General features: G+C 40.6%; 2 protein-coding genes and 1 non-coding gene across 3 annotated transcripts; 1 reads left to right on the plus strand and 2 right to left on the minus strand.

Moving 5' to 3' along the window:
• The first annotated feature begins 1,638 nt into the window (after positions 1-1,638).
• Positions 1,639-1,744, plus strand: LOC140853571 (small nucleolar RNA R71). The gene has a single exon (XR_012136641.1). It is a non-coding gene; the product is annotated as a small nucleolar RNA R71 (small nucleolar RNA).
• A 7,802-nt stretch (positions 1,745-9,546) lies between these two features.
• On the minus strand, positions 9,547-11,660 carry LOC105056361 (cysteine-rich receptor-like protein kinase 4). Its single transcript, XM_073247206.1, has 6 exons — positions 11,295-11,660; positions 11,050-11,195; positions 10,742-10,964; positions 10,432-10,669; positions 10,185-10,336; positions 9,547-10,083 (listed from the first exon to the last, which is right to left on the minus strand). The coding sequence occupies exons 2-6, from the start codon at positions 11,134-11,136 to the stop codon at positions 9,761-9,763; spliced, it is 1,023 nt and encodes a 340-aa protein (XP_073103307.1). The 5' UTR covers positions 11,137-11,195; positions 11,295-11,660; the 3' UTR covers positions 9,547-9,760.
• LOC140850877 (uncharacterized) lies at positions 11,635-20,824 on the minus strand. The gene is made up of 2 exons (XM_073247207.1): positions 20,814-20,824; positions 11,635-13,090 (listed from the first exon to the last, which is right to left on the minus strand). The coding sequence occupies exons 1-2, from the start codon at positions 20,822-20,824 to the stop codon at positions 11,635-11,637; spliced, it is 1,467 nt and encodes a 488-aa protein (XP_073103308.1).
• Between the last annotated feature and the right edge of the window lie 65 nt (positions 20,825-20,889).

Genomic DNA, 20,889 nt, shown 5'->3' on the forward strand with positions numbered 1-20,889 from the left:
CGATACGTCCATGACTCCTGTAAGTCCTACAATTAATGCATGCATTTGCCGTAGCTAGGAAGGATCGTCCTAAGATAATGAAAATTTGTCTTGAGTTGCTACTTAGTTTCATGTCGAGAACAAGAAAATCAACTGAAAAGTAAAACTCATCTACCTTGACCAAGACATCCTCAAGCATTCCACGTGGTTCCTTAATTGATCTATCGGTTAACTGCAGTGTGACTGATGTGGGTTTCAGTTCTCCAAATCCAAAAAGTTCATACACCGAACTAGATAAAAGATTCACACTTGCCCCTAAGTCCAGAAGAGATTTTTCAATGTGGTAATCTTCTATAACACAGAAAATGATGGGGGCTCCTGGATCCTTAAGCTTTGGAGGAGTGGCATGTTGGAAGACAGAACTAGCCTGTTTAGTGAGGCATATTTTCTTTGGAATTTGTGATCTAGATTTACGTTTTTGGGTGCACAAATCCTTCAAAAATTTGGCATAAGCAGGGACCTGTTTGATTGCGTCTAGAAGGAGAAGATTAATTTGGACTTGCTTAAACAATTCCAACATCTCATCGAGTTTTTCTCCCATCTTATCTGCAAGAATAGGGGCTTTCAGGGCATCCGAAAATGGGGCTTTAGGCAAGTAAGATGATTCCGGTGCAGTTGGTTCCTTCTCTATTTTAAGGTCCTTCTTGTTCTTGGGTGATTTAGATTCGATTAAAGGTTTAGGATCGATCTCATTGGTTTTACTAGTGTGTTCAATGACCTTCCCATTTCTCAAAGTTATGATTGATTTGGCATGTTCAGAAAAAGCTTCTGGGGTATTAGAACTTTCAATCACAAATTGTCCTCTTGGGTTGCTCTCGGATTGATTAGGTAATTTTTCTCCTTCCCTCTTACTGAATGCAGTCGCTAGTTGACCTATTTGGGTCTCTAGCTTAGCAATGGATTGTGTGTGGGAGTTAAGGATCTGAGTGTTGACTTCTAATCGTTCTAGTGCTTTCAGAATTTTTTTCTCAAAAGCTGAGCTGTGACCAGTAGTAGATGGTTGAGGAGCATTTTGAAATTAATGGTATGGTCCATGCCTATATGTTGGGTCCTGATATTGAGGTCGAGGTGCGGTAGGGTCAACCATTGGTTGTGATCTCCAGAAAAAATTTGGATGGTTTCTCCAGCCCAGATTGTACGTACTAGAATAGGGGTTATTCCCTGGTCTATGAGTAGTTTGGGCTTGATGGACTTGTTCTTGTACATGTTCATGAAACTGTGGTGCAACCGGACAATCGTTCACATAATGAGTGGGGCTCGAACATAATGCACATATATCTTGTATCTGACGGGATGGAGAAGGTGACTGTCCTATACTTAATAATCGATCTAACTTTTGAGACAATTCATCTACCTTATGATGGATATCTATGGTATTTCCTACTTCATATATTCCATCTCTCTTTGGGTTTAACATGGGTTTATCTCTAATAGAGGCAGACATATGATGTAATGAATTTTCACTTAAAATTTCAAATAGTTGCCATGCCTCATCCTCACTTTTCAGCATGAATATCCCATCGCATGATGCATCGACCATTTATCGATGTCTTTCAGATAGCCCATCATAAAAATATTGGATTAACTGCCACTTGGGTACAGCATGATGGGGATATTTTCTAATAAGGTCCTTTAATCTCTCCCATATTTCATGAAACATTTCTCCATCTAATTGGAAAAAACTAGTTATGGCTTTCCTTATTTGATTAGTTTTTCCTATGGAAAAATATTTTTTGAGAAACTCTCTTTGCAGCTGGTCCCAGGTTGGTATAGTCATGGAATCCAAAGTATGTAGCCAGTATTTGGCTTTGTCCTTAAGTGAGAAAGGAAATAATTTTAACCTAAGAGCATCATCGGAGAAGTTGTGAATTTTGATAGTTGAACATATCTCAAGAAATTCTTTAAGATGTTTATAAGGGTCCTCATTACTAAGTCCATAAAATGAAGGTAACATTTGGATTATACTGGACTTAATTTCATATTGAGTGGCCTCCACAGGGGGCACTTGAATACAAGGAGAGTAAGTATATGTGGAAGGAGTAAAGTACTCCTTCAGTTGCTTGGGTGGATCATTCTCCTGATTTCGGTCTATATTTTTACGTCTGTTGGCTCTAAAGGTTCTTTCTATTTCTGGATCAAAAGGTTGGATTTCTGGTCGTAACGATCTACGGCCAAGCATACACCTTACAATTATACTGTAGAGCAAACACAGAAAATTTTTTTTTTTATAATATATATTTTTATAATAAAGTGAGAAAAGAATGAAGAAAATCTAAAGAGAAGAACCTAAGAATCTTAAATCTAGGAAAAGAGAGAAATTAGTTAATATTTAGATGTTAATTGCAATCAACTTAAACAAGCATAGACTCTCTATCCTAAGGTTAACTTAGATCTAGACAGCTCCTAACTTCCAAGACCGTCTTTGAGCACTCCAAGCTCAAGACTGACTAACTGACTCGGCCAGGTAAGCGTAAGATGTGGGAGGTTCCCTGCTCGTTGCTTTCCTTAGACACCAACTGAGTTGGTCAGGTCAGTCAATGGAATCAATTAAAAACCACTTTCTTTAACCACTTGCCTTAGACACCAAGCAATTAACCAATCCGCACTCGGTTCAACTCTAGAGCTTTTTTGTCCTATTGAGCTCGAAATTTCTAGGTCTGACGTCTAGTAGATTTTAAAATTAAAGCTTGGTTTAATGCAAAATGAAGGATATGATTTTTGGGCTAAGAAAAGGTGATCAAATCCTCACCTTATCTGGTTAATGGGTTATTGCCCTTAAGATTAATTATGGAGATGCAATGCAAAGAAACAAGGTGTCCAATCAAGTTAGAAATTTTTATATTTGAGGTTACGCTATTTTAGTTAAGTGTTATGAAATATCAGTGGTTTCTCTTTTTTTTTTTAAAAAAAAAAGTTTATAGTTTTATCTTTATATATATATATATATTTTTATATTTTTATTTTTTTATAGTTTTGCAAGAAAATAAGTTTAAGTGATTAAGTCTAAAAAGCAATAAATCACTAGGCTATAAAAAGTAGCAAATTATTCTAAGCAGAAAAATTTCTAAGATTAAAAAGTAGTAAATTAGTTATGCAAGGTAATTATGTAATTATGCAAATAAGATTATCTAGCTAGAAAGTACTGAAAAAAAAATTAAAGCGAGAAATAAAAACTGAAAAGTATTTTTAAAAAAAAAAATTTTTTTTTTCAATTTTTTAATTCAACCGTGTCAAGATCCCCGCAACGGTGCCAAAATTTGATGCGTAGTCATTGATAGCACCAAAAATAACTCTACTCACTACGTAGGTAGGATGAGTCGAGATCGTATCCTCAGGGATCTTGGGCTAAGTTGAGATTGCAAAATAAAAGAAAGAAGCATTGTTTTTGATTTAGAAAATAAATTATCTTAAAATTGATATAATAAGAAAATAAAGAACTCGAGAGTTTTGAATTAATTTTGCACTAGCAGAGTTGTATCTCTTTTTTAATTAAATAGATGCGATTAATCTTAGAAAAAATACCTATCTTTCCTCGGCATGCTCCGTACCCGTAGATCACGACGCGTCTCTGGAAAGTACTAGGTAAACAACTCTTCTTTCCTCGGCACATCCTGTATCCGTAGATCACGACGCGTCTCCGGAAAGTAAAAGTTATTCCTAATATTAATCTAACAAGAAAGCATAAATAAAATTATATGAAAGGAAGCAAATAAAGAACTCATGACGATTTAAATAAAAAGCATAATCTTTATTGCGTATAAAGAAATACAGGAAAGTTTAGAACAATAAACCATCTCTGTGTCGTTACAAAATTTCTTCTCCACTCTCGAGACTGCTAGTCTAGCTGCTCATGAAGTAGTCCCTTTCTATTCCTCTATTCAAGGCTCTAGAAGAATTTCTGGGCTCCCCCTTCCAATGGGAGTACAAAAGCCTTTTTATAAGTGTTAGGAAGGAAGAGTTTTACATAGTTTTTCGATGTGGGACTAAAGAAAATACTAATGACTAAAAAATGGATGGATGAGATGAAAAGATCACAAATAGATGAAGAAAATATAAATTTTTCTACTTGAAGCATTTCCAAATAAAAATTTTTTCCTTTAATTTGCTCGCCGCTGTGTCTGCCATGCCCAATTCTCCTCGCGAACCCGCCGTCCCTCGTGCCCACTGTGCACGCGCCTGCTCGCATCCACCCGTGCTCACGCCGCGCACTCGCCCGCGCGCTCGCCCACTGTGCATCCATGCCACTCACGCGCGCGCCCAGGAACAACTTCACGCTATCCTTTTTTATTCCACTTTCAAAAAAAAATTTTTGTTTCTTCACAATGACATCTACATCCTTTTTGGATTCCTTGCATAGTATCTTCATTTTCTATAATATCAGATGCGTCTTTCTTTTATTTTAATTTTATTTTAAGTCTAAATTTCTTCAAACTTGAGTCTTTTTGATCTATGAATCGGACTCTTTGTATCGGCGATCATCTTTCCTGTAAAACATAAAAAGAAGCATCAAATTCTTAATAAATAAAATAAATTAAATATAATTTTTTGCTTTAAATGACTTAAATTAAGTGTTTATTATTTGGTCCTTAGTAGATCCACCTGAAGGTATTGTATCTATTGGTGTAAATGGATTTACAAAAGGAAGATTGGGTCGGATGGTAAGGTAGATCCCTATAAAGCAAGACTAGTTGCGAAAGGTTATAGTCAATGTGAAAACATCGACTATCATGAAACCTTTTCGTCCGTAGCTATGCTGAAATTCATCTGTACTCTACTTGCCATAGCAGCATTTCATTCATGATTATGAAATCTAACAAATGGATGTGAAGACTGCCTTTCTAAATAGATATCTTGAGGAAGATATTTATATGGAGCATCCTCTGGGTTTCACATCTAGTGATAGTGATCACAAGGTCTGCAAGCTACAAATATCTATATATAAACTCAAGCAAGCATCTCAGAGTTGGAACACTCGCTTCAATGATGTGATCAAAACATTTGATTTTATCAAAAATGAGAAGCCATGTGTACAAAAAGGTCAGTGGGAGCACTGTCACATTTCTCATATTGTACGTGGATGACATTCTCTTGATTGAAAATGATATTCCCATACTGACATCGGTCAAAGTATGGTTGTCGAAAGAGTTCATCATGAAAAACCTAGGAGAAGCTTCCTACATTCTTGATATAAAGGTCTATAGAGATAGATCCAAGAGAATGATAGGACTCTCACAACATATGTACATAGAGGAGGTGTTGAAGAGGTTCAGCATGAAAAACTCCAAGAGGGATCTTTTGCCCCTTAGATATGGCATTCATCTTTTCAAGAAGATGTTCCCTGACACACCTGAGGAGATCCAGCGCATGAGTAAGATCCCTTATGCTTCGACGATAGGGAGTCTCATGTATGTCATGTTATGTACACGCCCTGATATAGCACTTGCCGTGAGTATCATGAGTAGATATCTGATGAATCCAAGTGAGAACATTGGATTGCTGTGAAAAATATCTTTAAATACTTAAGAAGGACTAAGGATTTGATGTTGGTTTTTGGTGAAGGATCGGAGCTGAAAGTTGAGGGATATATCGATTCAGACTTTATGACTGATGTCGATGATAGAAAGTCTACATTAGGATGTATCTTCTTATATAATAGTGGTGCAGTTAGCTGGAAGAGTTTTAAGCAGCCGATCATTGCAGATTCGACCATAGAAGCTGAGTACATCGCCGCCTTTAAAGCTGCAAAGGAAGCTTTTTGGTTCAAGAAGTTCGTTGCGGAGCTGGGTGTGATGCCATCAGATGCCATTGCACTGCACTACGACAACAATGGTGCCATAGCTCTCGCTAAGGAGCCCGATCTCACCAGAAGTCCAAACACATAGGATTGCAGTTTCACATCATACGTGAATACCTTGAGAAGAAATTCGTCGAGGTGCAGAAAGTCGACTCCGTGCTGAATATGGCGGACCCACTGACCAAGCCTCTCAGCCAACAGAAGGCCGAAGCTCACTTTGAGAAGATGGGTCTTAGATATATGACCAATTGGCTTTCGATCAGGTGGGAGTTTGTTGGATTTGTGCCCTAGAAGCCAATTGTTGGCTGACACATTATGTAATTCTTGGACCTATACTTGTACTTGTAATTTTTTATTATCAATAAAGAATTTTTTTTCAATCATGTTTATGTGTCCATGATTTATCTTAAAAATTAACAAAGATGATTTTTGTATATTGTTAAAGAGTTAAGAATTTGAGACATACATTAATTAGTGGTTAATTTCTAAATACTCCCGATCAAAGGATCGTCATGGAACATAGTGATCAATCCATTTGAGATCGGTGCATAGTTTATCTCCCTTGTGGGTAGATGAGTTTCAGGTCTGCAGTATAGATATACTGAGATGAAGTTGCAGGTAGTTGTTAGAGAATAATTTACACTGAGTATGACCAACACGAGAACCACATGAATGTCTACTCACTCATCAGTGATCTTCTCAATACTGCAGTAGTGTGAGTGGACTTTGACTTACGGTGTCATTGGCTATTCGTAGCGAGGCTACTGAATTTGACTGCACATTTCTTTGGTCCCTAGCCATTTAGATCCTTGCTGTATATGTTGACTTCAGTAGGTTCAGATTTGCTGTTGGAGTAGGATGCACCTAGATGGGATCTATCGACCTTGATAGAAAAAGAGAAGTCCTATACGATTTGTGAGACTGAGTTCAAAAAATCTTTGGCCAAAGCAAGTGTGAATACTGAAAAAAGGTTTTCACAGGATTCACAAATGAACTCGAGTCGAGCCAATCTAGCATATGACTGATGATGGAGTTTAACAAGCTCTCCATGACCTCTGTCAAATCGGGACTCACGATAGAAGGACTGAATCATACGATAAATGTACTTAGAGATTCATACTTTCATCCTACTGGATTGTCACAATGTACTGTTAGGTGTCACTGGTGGGTTGTGACACTCATCGGACATCATCTTGATGATCGATGACCCTCGAAGGGTAGAATTGAAAATATTCTAATCCATCGAAAAGAGTTTCAATGATATTATGATAGAGATCATAATATATCTCACTACCAGATAGAATGAAACCTATGGGGTCACACATTAAGAGATTTAATCTCAAATTTGTCAGTTGGACTTATGAGGTTCCAATTGGGTTAGGATTTATTAAAATCCGATTAGGTTTATGAGAATCATGCTAGCACATGGTTAAATCTAATTCTTCTCAGAATTTCGATTCGATCAAGTCCATAGATTTGAACTTAACCTAAATCTATTTGGGTTTAATTGGGCTCTTAATTATGAGGCTAAAAAGATTTGATTAAGTCAATTACTTGACATAATTATCCTAACATTATCTCTTCTTTATCTCCTAATTATCTCTAAGTGTGCATGTGGAATAGATGAAAGATTGAGTGGCGCATCTTTTTCTTTTTGAAAAATTTTGGATGCCAAATCCTTGAGGGGCCCACCCCCTCTTTTGTATCATGGCATGGAGGAGAGAGAGTAGGATCCACGCCCCATCTCTTTTTGGCTAGAGATCTCTTTGTGGGGTGTCAATATTCTCATGATGCCTCTTGTACATGCTTAAAGGGGCTGATTAATTACTATTTATATCTGATTTTATTTGGCATAAATTAGATTGAAAAGGTAGAGGATTCTTATGAGATAAGAATCTACCTTTTTAAGATAATTGGGTTCTTCATATATGTCAGGGCAGTGTCTATATATAAAAGGTGGTCTCTAGGATTTTATAGAATGAATTTTTTATCAACAAAACTCTCCCTCTCTCCATCTCCACGCCTCCTCTCATCATTTTCTTCCTTTCCACGTCCAAAAGTTGGATGCTCTCTCTTCCACACGTCAAGAAGAAGTATTGGTGACTTAGAGATCAAAAATCGAGGAGAAGAAAAAGAAGGCTACAAATCAAGGAGTTGATCTCACAGTTAAGATAAAAGAAGTTGATCAAAGTCTTCAAGACTAAGGTTCTTCTTGAGAAGAAGAATCTTCTACAAGAAGAAAGAAGTTCGAAATAGATCCCGATGGATATCCGTAGAGGCTGGACACATGTGCGGCTCAACCTTCTACAAATTCGAGATCATCAAAAGTGGTGAATATCTACCTACGCCAAGATAATGAGATCAGATCTCATAATTTTTTTAAAATTCTAAATTAATGATATATGCTTTCTTCTGAGCTTGGATAGGTTTAGATTTGATCTCTAGCATGTGGAGTTAAAGGGTTTAACTCATTTTATTTTCCACTGTCTGTTTTCAAAGTTTTGAAATCTACACATGCTGTCTATCTGATTTTCTAACAGCTTATTTAGTTGGTACAAATATATTTAACTTGTTTTTTATTCAACTGATATTACAGAAATTGATCCATTGTACTAGCCTTCCCCAAATGTCATTACAAGCATAAATTATTAATTGGCAGAATGTAAACAAACCTGGCCATCCGAGATCTGGGACTTTGCTTCTTCTTCTTGTGAATTCTTATCTCTCCTAATGAACTAGGGGAAGGGCCTTCTTTTCTCCTCATTCACTCAGGAAAAAAAAAAAAAGACTGGGACTGTGGTTCCCATGGATTGCAAAATTTGATAAGGCATGGTGGCCAACGCAAGCTAATTACAACAATGTGCAGAGTATATCTGCTGATATAATTTTTCTTCTTACAATGCAAAAGGCATGTCTAAATATAGTAGGTGTTGCTGCTCGATTTGATTGAGATCGGAGAGAAGGCGATTGAGTCTCACGCAGGGATGATAGCACTGGAGTGACCTGCAAAATAAGTTCAAACCGAAGATTTTTGCTTCGACGAGGATCTTCCGATGCTCAAATCAAATTCAGAGAACAACAAGAACAGCAACGAGTTCTCTGAGAGAGATTGATTGACTTATCTAGTCCTCGGAGCTTTAATTGCTTATATAGAAGGCCGTCAAATAACTGATCGAACAGTTGTGAGATCATGCGATCCCGAGATTGTAGGATCATTGAACATACCATTACGGGTGAGATATTTCAGCCTTCAATTATTCTCACAAGATTAGGAGAGTTGGTTACACCTGAGTCTATCCATTTTGGGTAGACAGTTATTGCGCACATCATCACATGAGCCGGCTGTGATAATTGGGATAGCCCACGCGCTAAGGTATTAGCTTGTCGAGGCAACAGAGGGTGCCGGACAGACCATACAACAGACCAGACGCAAGCTACTCTACACTATATATGCTCTGCTCTTAAGCAAGCGGTCTCGGTGATAGCTTGAAAACCTGAGGTGTCCCATAATTTTTACACTGATCCGACATACTCACGGTAACTGCCGCAACAATAGAAGATAGTGATTAGGCTAAATTGGCGAAGACATTCTCTTGATTCTTCTTTTCTCTTTTTGGTCCACCCTCTTCAATTTCAAAATAATCAAAAAATTCTCAAAGATCCGAAATAGACTTACAAAGTCATCCGAATGTTTAAGTGGATGATGAGTCTTTTAGGAGAAATTGGTATTCATTCGTTTTCTTTGATCCACAGGATATAATGTAACTACTTTTTTTTTTTTTTTTTTTGACCCTTTGTAACCTCTCTTATACATATATTACTCTTTCCAACAGAGGACAGGTGGCTGCTTTCCCAACCTCCTTCGACCATCAGAGAGAGAGAGAGAGAAAGAGAAAAAATTTCATCTTATGGTCGTCTTTCGATGGGCTACCGTGCTGTTACATTGCTGAGCGTCACCTCATTAATAGAATGACTTTTTGTTGATCGGCCTTCTGTACTCGTGGATGAGGCATCTGGCACTGGAGCCTGGCGTCTCACATAAGTTGGTGGCTGTGTAGGCTCTGGAAGCACCATTTGCTCACTTCGCAACATTGTAACAACCAATGACATGGTAGGCCTTCGCTCAACATTCTCTTGGACGCAGAGTAGCGCTATACGGATGCATTTCGATGCTTCATTTGGTGAATATGAGTCTCTAAGCAATGGATCTATCAGCTCCAATCCCCTCTCCTGGTTCCACAGCTCCCAGGCTTGTTAATTACCAGTGCAATTCAGAATAAGCTCCCCTTTTAACATGTATAAAATGAGAAGTAGGAACTCATGAAGTCGTCTGAAAAAAATTGTCAAGAACTTACTGATCTTAGAAGTGTCCGACCGTGCTGCTGATAATGATCACTGTTCTTTTGCCCGCTTAAGATCTCTAGCAGGAGAACTCCAAAGCTGAACACATCCGACTTCACCGAGAAGATACCTTCTATAGCATACTCTGGGGCTATGTATCCACTATTGTGCATCAAAGCAAGGGAAGGGGAATGAGAAGCAATTAAAAGGATTTGTAAAATTTTGTTTCTTTTTACATCATGTGAAAGTTTACTTACTAAGTTCCCACAATCCTATTGGTATTAGCTTCACCGAGTTCTCCTTCGAAGATCTTTGCCATGCCAAAATCTGATATCTTTGGGTTCATATCGCTGTCCAGCAACACATTGCCAGCTTTGAGGTCTCTGTGAATGACTTTGAGCAAGGAGTCCTCATGTAGATAGAGAAGGCCTCGTGCAATGCCTGCAATGATGTCCAGGCGTCTCCTCCAATCCAGCAGAGAGCGCCTTTCCGAGTCTGGTGACAAACATAATATATCGGACCATTAGATCATTAAGATGGTGGGATTTTGAATTGCTGACCAAAGACTGGTTTGCAATATGTTTAGGAAAGAATCAAGGCTTTTATTTGCCAGGTATTCATAGACGAGCAACCTTTCTTCGTTCTGAATGCAGCAGCCGAGCATCCTGACCAGATTCCTGTGCTGAAGTTTAGCAATTAATCTCACCTCGTTCTTGAATTCAGTGGTACCCTGATGGGATCTAGTTGAGAGCCTTTTGACTGCAATTTCTTTCCCATTGGGAAGTATGCCCTGAAAGATATTCCAACAAAAAGTGGTCACTGAAATGAAGATGTCTTAGCCTGCTCCCGACGCAAACAAGGTGCGGTATCATTACCCTGTAAACAGGTCCAAATCCACCTTGCCCGAGCTTGTTATCGTCTGAAAAGTTGCATGTAGCTGCTTGTATGATGCCCAGATCCATCAGGGGCAAGCCTCTGTTAGATGGAGAACTAACCTCTTTTAGCAGAGAATCTCTTCTATCTGAAAGAAATGAATGGAGAAAAGCATTAATCTTTAGTTTTTATCATGATGTCGCTAATCAGCATATCTCATTCCTAAATCATCAATTGGGATCTCTACCGTAGCGTCTTCTTGACTTCCTCTTCCAGAGAAAGTAAAGTGAAGTGCACAGCAAAAAAATTCCTGCACTTGCAGCCACAGTCGCGATAACGACTCCCTTCTTTCTTGATTTCTTGCGTCCATTTACTGCAGAAGTCACCAAATTGCCAATCAATTATCATCATATCATCCCATGCTCAAGACAGTAAAATTTTCTCCCTTAAAAAATTTTCATGGATGCATATCTCCAAATATCTGTTTCCTTTCACCAAATTATCCCAGATGAAATCATAACTAACAGTTATTTTCCAGTTTATGTATTAAATATCTAATTAACTTCAACAAACTGAAACTACTTTAATTAAGTAATTTCAAGCAATGCAAGAAAGAACTCACCACCGCCGCCGCCCCCGCCCCCCCCACCAGTTGGAGACGGAGGTGCAAGATCTACGTCGAAGAAGGAGGTCGGCTCGTATCTTATCCAGCAACTAGGACTGAAGTAGCGCCACCCTTCCGACTCGACGCAACAAGCCCTGATGTCCTCTAAAATCGTTTTTAAGCACCTCCCACACTCTGTGCTGTTGAGATCCATGGTGCACTCTGCAATTCCGAACAAACTAGCTGAGGGCGACGAATTTGATGCAAACATCAAGGGCCGCCTGTTGGGAGCCTCTTGCACCAGTTTGGAAACCATATCCACTGGTTCAGTTGAATTGGTTTTCGCACTGGTATCAGGGTTAGTCGAGAAGAAGCCCTCAGTATCTGCGATCCCAAAGAAGCTTACATTGGAGTAGCGCAATTGACAGTAGTCATACCAAATAATGCCTCGAGTCCTCGAACAAAGAAGCTGAATATCACTGGTAGCATTTCTTATGCAATTCTGACAGTCAGAAGCAGATAGATTTCCTTGGCAGAGGAAGAGACCATAGACGTGGTCAGGATCATCTCCAACTGTGTCATTATCCGATTCGGAAGACAGAGACTTGGAAATTAGTGATGCAAAGAGGTCACCAAGATTAATTTGGTAGGTGCTGTTCGCATTGTACATGTCACCGGTGCAATTGAAGCTCTCAATTTTATTATCTTGGTTGTCTGGTAACAGAAAGAAGGTAGGCTCATACCTTATCCAGCAACTAGGACTCAAATAACGCCAACCTTTTATATTAGCACAGCAAGCTTTGTTAGCAGCCAAGATTGTCGCCAAGCACTGCTCACATCCTTCACTGCTGAGATCGGACGTGCACTGTGCGATCCCGAACGCAGTTTCCGGACCCAGTGAAAAGGTTTCAAACTTCAAAGGCTGATAGGGAGCTTCTTGAACAATTTTGGACATCTTCTCCAAAGGTTCGGTTGAACCTTCCTTTGGGTGAGCAGGATTAGTGTAGTTGGATCCATTCGCATCGACGACACCGAAGAAATTATCATCCGAGTAGCGCAGCATGCAGTAGTCATACCAGATGAGACCTTGACGTTTTTGGGAGCATTCCTGCGAGATACCGGAGATCGCTGTCTGGATGCAGGCTTGGCAGGAATCATGAGACAGGTCTCCGAGGCAGAGGAAGAGTCCATATACAAGGTCAGGGTCTTCTCCTTCAGTATCATTGTCGGAATTGGAATTTGAAGACTTGGAGCTAAGAGAGGAGAAGAGGTTATTGAGATTGGTCTCGAATATGCTATTAGCTGCGTATGAATCAGCCGAGCAATTGGGTGCCACGAATGCACTGCTCTGAGCCTGGACAGCACCAATGGAGGAATGGAATAGAAGAACATAAGATATTATGAATAGGATCAGAGAGGAGGATGTTAGGATTTGACGCCTCGAGATTCAGCCTACATTGAGCCCACAGCGAGGTTCGCGGCGAAAAACGGAGTCCAACGAGACCAAGATCACCTGAAACGGAGCTCGAATGGAGGAGATACGAGTTTTTGAAGTCGGCACGAGAATCGAGACGACGGAGGATCGCCGGCGACCGGCGGCGGGCGGCAGCGGCGCGGCCGCAGGCGGCGGCACGCGGGACGCGCGTCCCAGGCCCGCGTGGGACGCGGGACCCTGGCCCGCGCGTCCGCAGGCCCAGGCTCGCGCGGGACGCGCGACCCAGTGGCCTGCTGGCCCCTTGCCCCGGTCCACCGTGGACCGAGTGGTCCACGGCGCGGTCTGTGGACTGCGTGGGCGTTTCCCACGCATTTCTTGCGGTCCACGGTACTATTCCGTGGACCGGAGCATGATCTAAGGGCCGAGGAGGCTCCCGATCTTGATCCGGTCCAAGGGGTTTTTTGGCTTTGTTTAGGACTCCTAATCCCTCTCTAACTAAGTTTTAAACTAGGTTTAAGCCTTTAAAAGGCCCTGTGAGGTAACAGAGAGGGTGTGGGTTCAGTTTCTCGCCACCGTATGAACCGAGAAGAGAGAGAGGTGCGAGAGCGCTATGAGAGAGGAGCAGGAGGCTCCTGGACAGCGGTCGCCAGGCTCTTCAGGGATTCAGGGGGGTCTTCAAGAGAGAGAGAGCTTTTGTGAGGGGAACTTCATATGAGAGAGAATTGGGTGTACAAGGGTTGAGGGTGAGGTCTCCTCTTGTAAAATTTTTTTTTCATAGTGAAGTTTGCATGCCCCGTGGAGGTGAGCCCTTTTGTGGCTGATCCACGTATTTTGATTGTTTTTCTTTTTGTTTTGTTTCTTCTTTCTTCCTGCTGCATCGCGTGGTACTGAAAGGATCTTGGGAGGTGTTGTCCTGACCAGACATCCACCCAACAAGTGGTATCAGAGCAAGACGGTACAAGGACGCAGATTGCAGTGGTGGTGAGCAAGACTGAAGATGGAGAAAACAGGAACAATCAAGATGAAGATCAACAAGTTCGATGGTAAGAGCAATTTCTCCTTGTGGCAGGCAAGGGTGAAGGACGTGCTCATCCAACAGGGGTTGATCGATGCTCTCTTGTGCGATGAGAAACCGACCACCATGGAGGTGCGGGATTGGAAACGGCTACAGATGCAGGCGTTTAGTACCATCCGCATGTACCTGGCGGATGAGGTGGTGATCCATGTGCTGAGCGAGACTTCTCCGACGGTGCTGTGGTCGAAGCTCGAGGAGTTATACATGGTGAAGTCTCTCACTAACACTCTTTTCCTCTGGAGGCAGTTTTACCAACTGCGGATGACTGAGGGATAGAGCGTGCAGGAGTATCTGAGCCACTTCCAGAAGATCCTGACCAACCTTCTCAGCGTTGGCGAGAACGTTGAGGAGAAGATCAGGGCGCTGGTTTTACTGGCGTCGCTTCCTTCTTCGTACGAGTCCTTGGTGACTGCTCTTCTAGTGGGGAAGAGCACTATCAAGATGGACGAGGTCACCGCAGCGATACTCCAGAACGAGATTCTCAGGAGGGAGAACCCAGCTTCGAGCTCAGGTGGCGATAGCTCAGCTTTGGTGGCTTCTGGAGGTGCAGGAGGTGGTAGACGGAGCGACAGGAGATCGCAACGAGGGCGGTCTAAGTCCAGGAGGGACTTAAGCAAAATCAGGTGTTACCGGTGTGAAGAGTTGGGGCATCTAGCCAGAGATTGTCCTCAACTGAAAAATCGGACGGTGGCTGCTGTAGCGACGGCCGGCAGTGATTTAGATGGAGATGTCTTCGAGATATCTGACGAGGTATCTATTTCTTCCCAGCAGTGGATATTAGATTCTGCATGCCCCTATCATGTGTGTTGCAGAGAGGAGCAGTTTGACTCCCTGGAGAACAGTGAGAGCACTGTATATCTGCCAGATGGATCGAGCTGTGCGATCAGAGGCATTGGGACGGTCAGCTGGAGGACACATGATGGTGCAGTGAGGAGATTGTGGGAGGTCCGATACATACCCGATTTCAGATGGAATCTTATCTCACTTAGCAGACTGGATTCGATAAGCTACAGGACGGTAGCTGGTGGAGGAATCCTGAGGGTGCTATGCGGCGATAGGATTGTGCTGGAGGGGAAGAAGGGGAGCAGAGGACATTATTACCTGGCAGGGAGCCCAGTGCGAGGTGGAGCATCGGGAGCCAGGTGGAGCTCAGAGCGAGGTGGAGCTCCAAGAGGTGGATTGGGCACGAGACAGGAGACTCGGGAGGACGAGAGGCAACGTCGCAAGGTAAGATTCCTATTGCCGCAGGATGATGCCCCGAGCAGGTCTCAAGTCAGGAGGAGCACAGCATACGACGGAGATGGGATCGAGCAGCCTGGCTCGACTCCCATGTTTGCCCATCCATGATCAGCAGGCGATTGCCCCAGGGCATGGGTGCGCGGAGATCCAGAAGCTCTCGGAGTTTGGAGGAGGCCGAATATCGAGTCGAGGTGGAGATTGTTAGGATTTGACGCCTCGAGATTCAGCCCACAGCGAGGTTCGTGGCGAAAAACGGAGTCCAACGAGATCAAGATCACCTGAAACGGAGCTCGAATGGAGGAGATACGAGTTTTTGAAGTCGGCACGAGAATCGAGACGGTGGAGGACCGCCGGCAACCGGCGGCAGGCGGCGGCGCGCGGGACGTGCGACCCAGCGGCCTGCTGGCCCCTTGCCCCGATCCACCATGGACCGGGTGGTCCACGGCGCGGTCTGTGGACCGGGTGGGCGTTTCCCACGCATTTCTCGCGGTCCACGGCACTATTCCGTGGACCAGAGCGCGATCTAAGGGCCGAGGAAGCTCCCGGTCTTGATCCGACGGTCCAAGGGATTTTTTGGCTTTGTTTAGGACTCCTAATCCCTCTCTAACTAAGTTTTAAACTAGGTTTAAGCATTTAAAAGGCCCTGTGAGGTAATAGAGAGGGTGTGGGTTCGGTTTCTCGCCGCCGTACGAACCGAGAAGAGAGAGAGGCGCGAGAGCGCTGTGAGAGAGGAGCAGGAGGCTCCTGGACAGCGGTCGCCAGGCTCTTCAGGGGTTCAGGGAGGTCTTCAAGAGAGAGAGAGCTTTTGTGAGGGGAACTTCATGTGAGAGAGAATTGGGTATACAAGAGTTGAGGGTGAGATCTCCTCTTGTAAAAATTTTTTTTCATAGTGAAGTTTGCATGCCCCGTGGAGGCGAGTCCTTTTGTGGCTGATCCACGTATTTTGATTGTTTTTCCTTTTGTTTTGTTTCTTCTTTCTTCCTGCTGCATCGCGTGGTACTGAAAGGATATTGGGAGGTGGTGTCCTGGCCAGACATCCACCCAACAGAGGAGGATTCCCATGAAAGGTAGAAGTCATGCTTCATCTCTTAAGCATGTATTGATCTTGTTTGCTAGCCTAGATGCAGCTGATGCTCCATGTCTTATATCGTGTGTTTGCTCATCATGTTAGTTGACGTACGTCTCGCTTTCTCTTTGCCTTTTGTTTGTGGGAATGTGGTATTCTAGCTTTCTACGCTAATGACTTCTCTAAATATCCAGCTTCAAAATAACTACAGATGTTCGTCTGGTTGATGGTCAATAATAAGGTACTGAATCAGGACTATGGAAAAGAAATTGGATATGGCTACATATTAGAAATTTTACTACCAACCTAACGATGGGTGGCCAGGTAGAGGAAGACACCTGAAAGCCATTTCAAACGCATGGTGGTGGTCATTTCGCTTGAGAGACGCAACAATTTTTAAAAGAAGCAACGTTTACATCATTCGAAGAACGTGTCTGATGGAGCTGAGCTCATCTTACTGTTCTTTGATGGAGCTGAGCTCATCGTACTTTTTCTCTTATATATGTTAATAATACGGGTGGCCTGCGATATGAGGAATATATATTAGTCCAAGTTTGATTGATATTTTTTTTTCTTGATTGCTTTCTTTGTTGACCACATAATTTGGCTACATATTGATGTACATATTGCTACAAAGACGAATTTAATTTCAAAGACTTCAATCTTCTCCTTCTTCCATTGTTTTTTTTCTTTTTCTTAGCACTATAAATGGTGGGGAAAAAAAAAATAAAAGTTCGTCTTCCTGCTTTCTTCCTCGAGGTGTATAACTTCTTTTACTCCATTTATGAGAATTGTTTGGGAAGGATCTAATTTCCCTTCTAAAGAAATAACATCCTTCCCCAACGAATTAAGAGATTTCTACAAAAAATAGTCGTAAAATAGGAAGTATTCCAAACAGAAAGAACTTTTTTTTTTTTTTTTTTGTTGGTGGGATATTGAAGGAACTCTTTTTGTTGTACAACATGACCCGGCTCAGTTCTGAAAGCAGGTAATGCGTTAATGGCGTCACTACAAGGATTTGGATAATTTGACTTTTTTTGTGGTAGGCAAATTGCACCTACTCCTCTGGATGTTGGGGTCCTTTTGAAAGATCCCTCCATCCCCATTTTGATAACAGAAACAGATTAAATTAGGCCAGATCCATAACTCCCAGACTCAGAATGCTTTTCATTTGTCCTAATCACTAACGTTGTCATGCCACCAAGTCAAAGACACGAGGCATCAGAAGTCAGAACGGATGGATATGAGACTGATTCCAGGACCTAACATTTACAAATACAGATCAATCTAACAAAAATAATAATTTTTTTAAAAAAATTATTAAATTTTTAAAATTTGAATTGATCACATACCAATTGGAAAAACTATAGTTAATAATGTCACAATTAAACATTGAAACAATTTATAAGCATTCGAACCAAACAACTCAAATTCTATAAAATTCAATAAGTTGCATAAAACTACAATATCGAAGAAGTTTTCGCTATAAATGTATGAAGGCAAGGTGAGATCCAGCTAAGTCTGCAAATCTTTCTCGAAATTTGCACTATCAACATCTTTCAAACTCAAACTTTAAAATGAAAAAAAGAAGAATGAGCTAAAAATCAAGTAACTAATCAAATAGTATAGCTAAAGGGATCGAATAAGTACAATAAAAAAAGATTTGTAACAATCTATTTACATATGAGATGAAATAATGCAATTAACCAAGTTACAATTTTCATAATAATATTTTATGTAAAAATATTTTCAAATAAGAATACACAAACTAATTTTCAGAACTAATGTTCCACATACATTTCCAAAGGACAATTTTAAATCAATTTTGAAAAAACAACATCATTTTTTATAAATTTATAATAAATAATGTATAAATTATTTTATAAATAAATTTTTTATATGTAATTCTAATAAGTAGCTGTAGATTATTTTCAATACTGATATTCGCAACTCATCAGCTAATGAGACTCTAGCTCCATTATCCCTATGGGGCCCATATACTTTATGTATCTCAAGTAAAGTGAGTATAAAGTATCGTATTTGATTTATGCAGAGTAGATTCGATGTACCATATTTAACATTATAAAAAATATCTAGCATATCGCATTTCACTCTTATACAATAGATCCAATGTACCGCACTTAAATCTTATGGAATATCAAAATGCCAATGTATAATTCCTATTGGTGGGGTCCAAAATATTACTGGACTGAAAATCGATAGCAAATTCATGTGTCAACAATTAGAGCAATGTTGTATCTAGTTGACGGCGTTTGCATAAAGGCAGCATCATCAGACTATGCAGCCTAAATAGCATGTTACCTGTGCACATATAGATCTATGTTGATCATTATTTTGGTTATGTCCGGATTAATGCTTTGGAGAGGAGATATTTTTTGATGATATCGACTATACCAAAACCTTCTATTCAACCCGATCCCAAGTGACCGCAAGTTCTGTGTGTCAATTTTGTTCATTGTAGAGCAACCTAGCACCTCCATCCAACCCCCTTGACTTCTGCCGCCTCCTTGCAATTATTGCCCTTGGTCATGATTTCATCATTTTCGGCTTCAACCCTCCTTGCTTCATTTGCCACCCCTCGCTTCCGTCTTGGTGACCTTTGCCCTTTGATTATAGGCTTTCTTGTCCATCATTAGTCTTATCTCATCAGTTGTTGCAAATTGCATAATTATCTTAGCAGAGTACTTAAAAAGTAAAATAAAAAAAATGAAAACTAAGTGTGAAGGATGATAAGAATGAAGATCTCAATAGCTCTACTTTTGAACATTTTATCCAAAGATTCCAAGGAAATAGACTATTCAGCTATTTCAGCTAATTATTGTTAAAAATAAGATATTTCAGCCAAATGAAAATAGGAATTGTTTGTAAATTGTAACCCATTCCATTTTTCTTGTTCTCAAACCTAAGACGGCCTCCGTTTTCCGCAATGCAACAAAGCTTACTTCATCCCCCTCTTTCAGATGAGTGTTTTCTTTTCTTTTTCTTTTTCCTTTTTTTTTTTTTTTTACTGCCAGCATTTTCTCCCACCCCTTTATATACAGCAACAGGAAAAGATTAAACAGCTGTTCCTTAAATTTACAAGAAATCTATGAAGGACGATAGCCATCCAGCACCTAAATTCTTCAAGGATTAATAATAATGTCTGCCGTGCTAATCCTCATCCTGAATGGACGTTATGCATTACCTTCTCTAATAAAACCAGTTAAGAGCTTCATTTATCCTTAAATGACTCCCTACAAAATAGAAAAAATAAAAGAAAATTATCCTTAAAAGCCCCAAAAAAAATTCCTCTAAGCATTGTATAAGCTCTTAACTAGGATTTTAAGTACCAGGGGCTTGTTACTCCCCGTACTGAGACATGTTACAGCTACCGCTGCGGACTCCAATCGGAAATCATACTGATCCAGTCCCTAAGACTGAGGTACGGATATAGGATTCAACACCGAGGGAAAAAAAAAAAAGCAACTCACAATAGAAGCAACATAAAATAGGGGATAAGTCCTCTATTTTTTTTGGCTTTCTCCAGACCTTCACGTAAGCCGGCGCCTAGTCTTGTTTTTTCTTTTTTCTTAAAAAACACCAAAAGTGATTAAGATTGCAACGCTATAAAGCTCGCCGGAAATTCCAATTTACTGATCATCAAACCGGACCGGTTAAGCACCGACCAGGTGGAATATTATTAGGCGTCTGTATGTTTCAAAGAGAAATATCATATGACGGTATAAGCCCACTTACATGGTAATTTTATTACACTATTTTGCTGGAATAGATTTAAACTACAAAATAGGCTTGCCTCTAATCCCTCCACTTATCATTTTACCCTTCTTCAATTTATAAACACATGAAAAATGAAAGGACTCTGATAAAATTCAAAACATTCGTAATCCAATGTCCATTAGATGTATCTAAGCCTTCCAAATTATATTCTGCATCCAATGACTACCTTAGCATATATGTTCACATCTCCCTCCCTCCACTCCCCTACGATCGTGTCTTCGGATAAGAATTACCAAAGCATATGGTAGATAACGTTCTCAATTCACTGTGCGTTCGTTTACAACAATACTGACATATCATCATCTTGATACTTCTCTCTGCCCCTATGCGCAAAAGATAGAAACAAATAACACATCCCAAATGCTAGTGTTTTCAGAGGACATTGGTCTAACAAATGCAAAATGTTTCCGAGAAGTGAACATGCATTACTTGATGAAGTCTTTAACTAATAAGAAAGAACAATGAGCAGGAAATAAATTCTATTTCAAACAAACTCTGCATTATTTTTTCGTTAGGAAAAGAAAAACCACGCTTTCGAGTCAAACTTACCGGGAAGTCATTTTACAGAACCTCCCAGCATAAATTATCAGAGTTGCAAGTTTCAGCAGGTAAAGAAATACAAAGA

This window comes from Elaeis guineensis, chromosome 13, assembly GCF_000442705.2.
Source record: "Elaeis guineensis isolate ETL-2024a chromosome 13, EG11, whole genome shotgun sequence".
NCBI lineage: Eukaryota > Viridiplantae > Streptophyta > Magnoliopsida > Arecales > Arecaceae > Elaeis > Elaeis guineensis.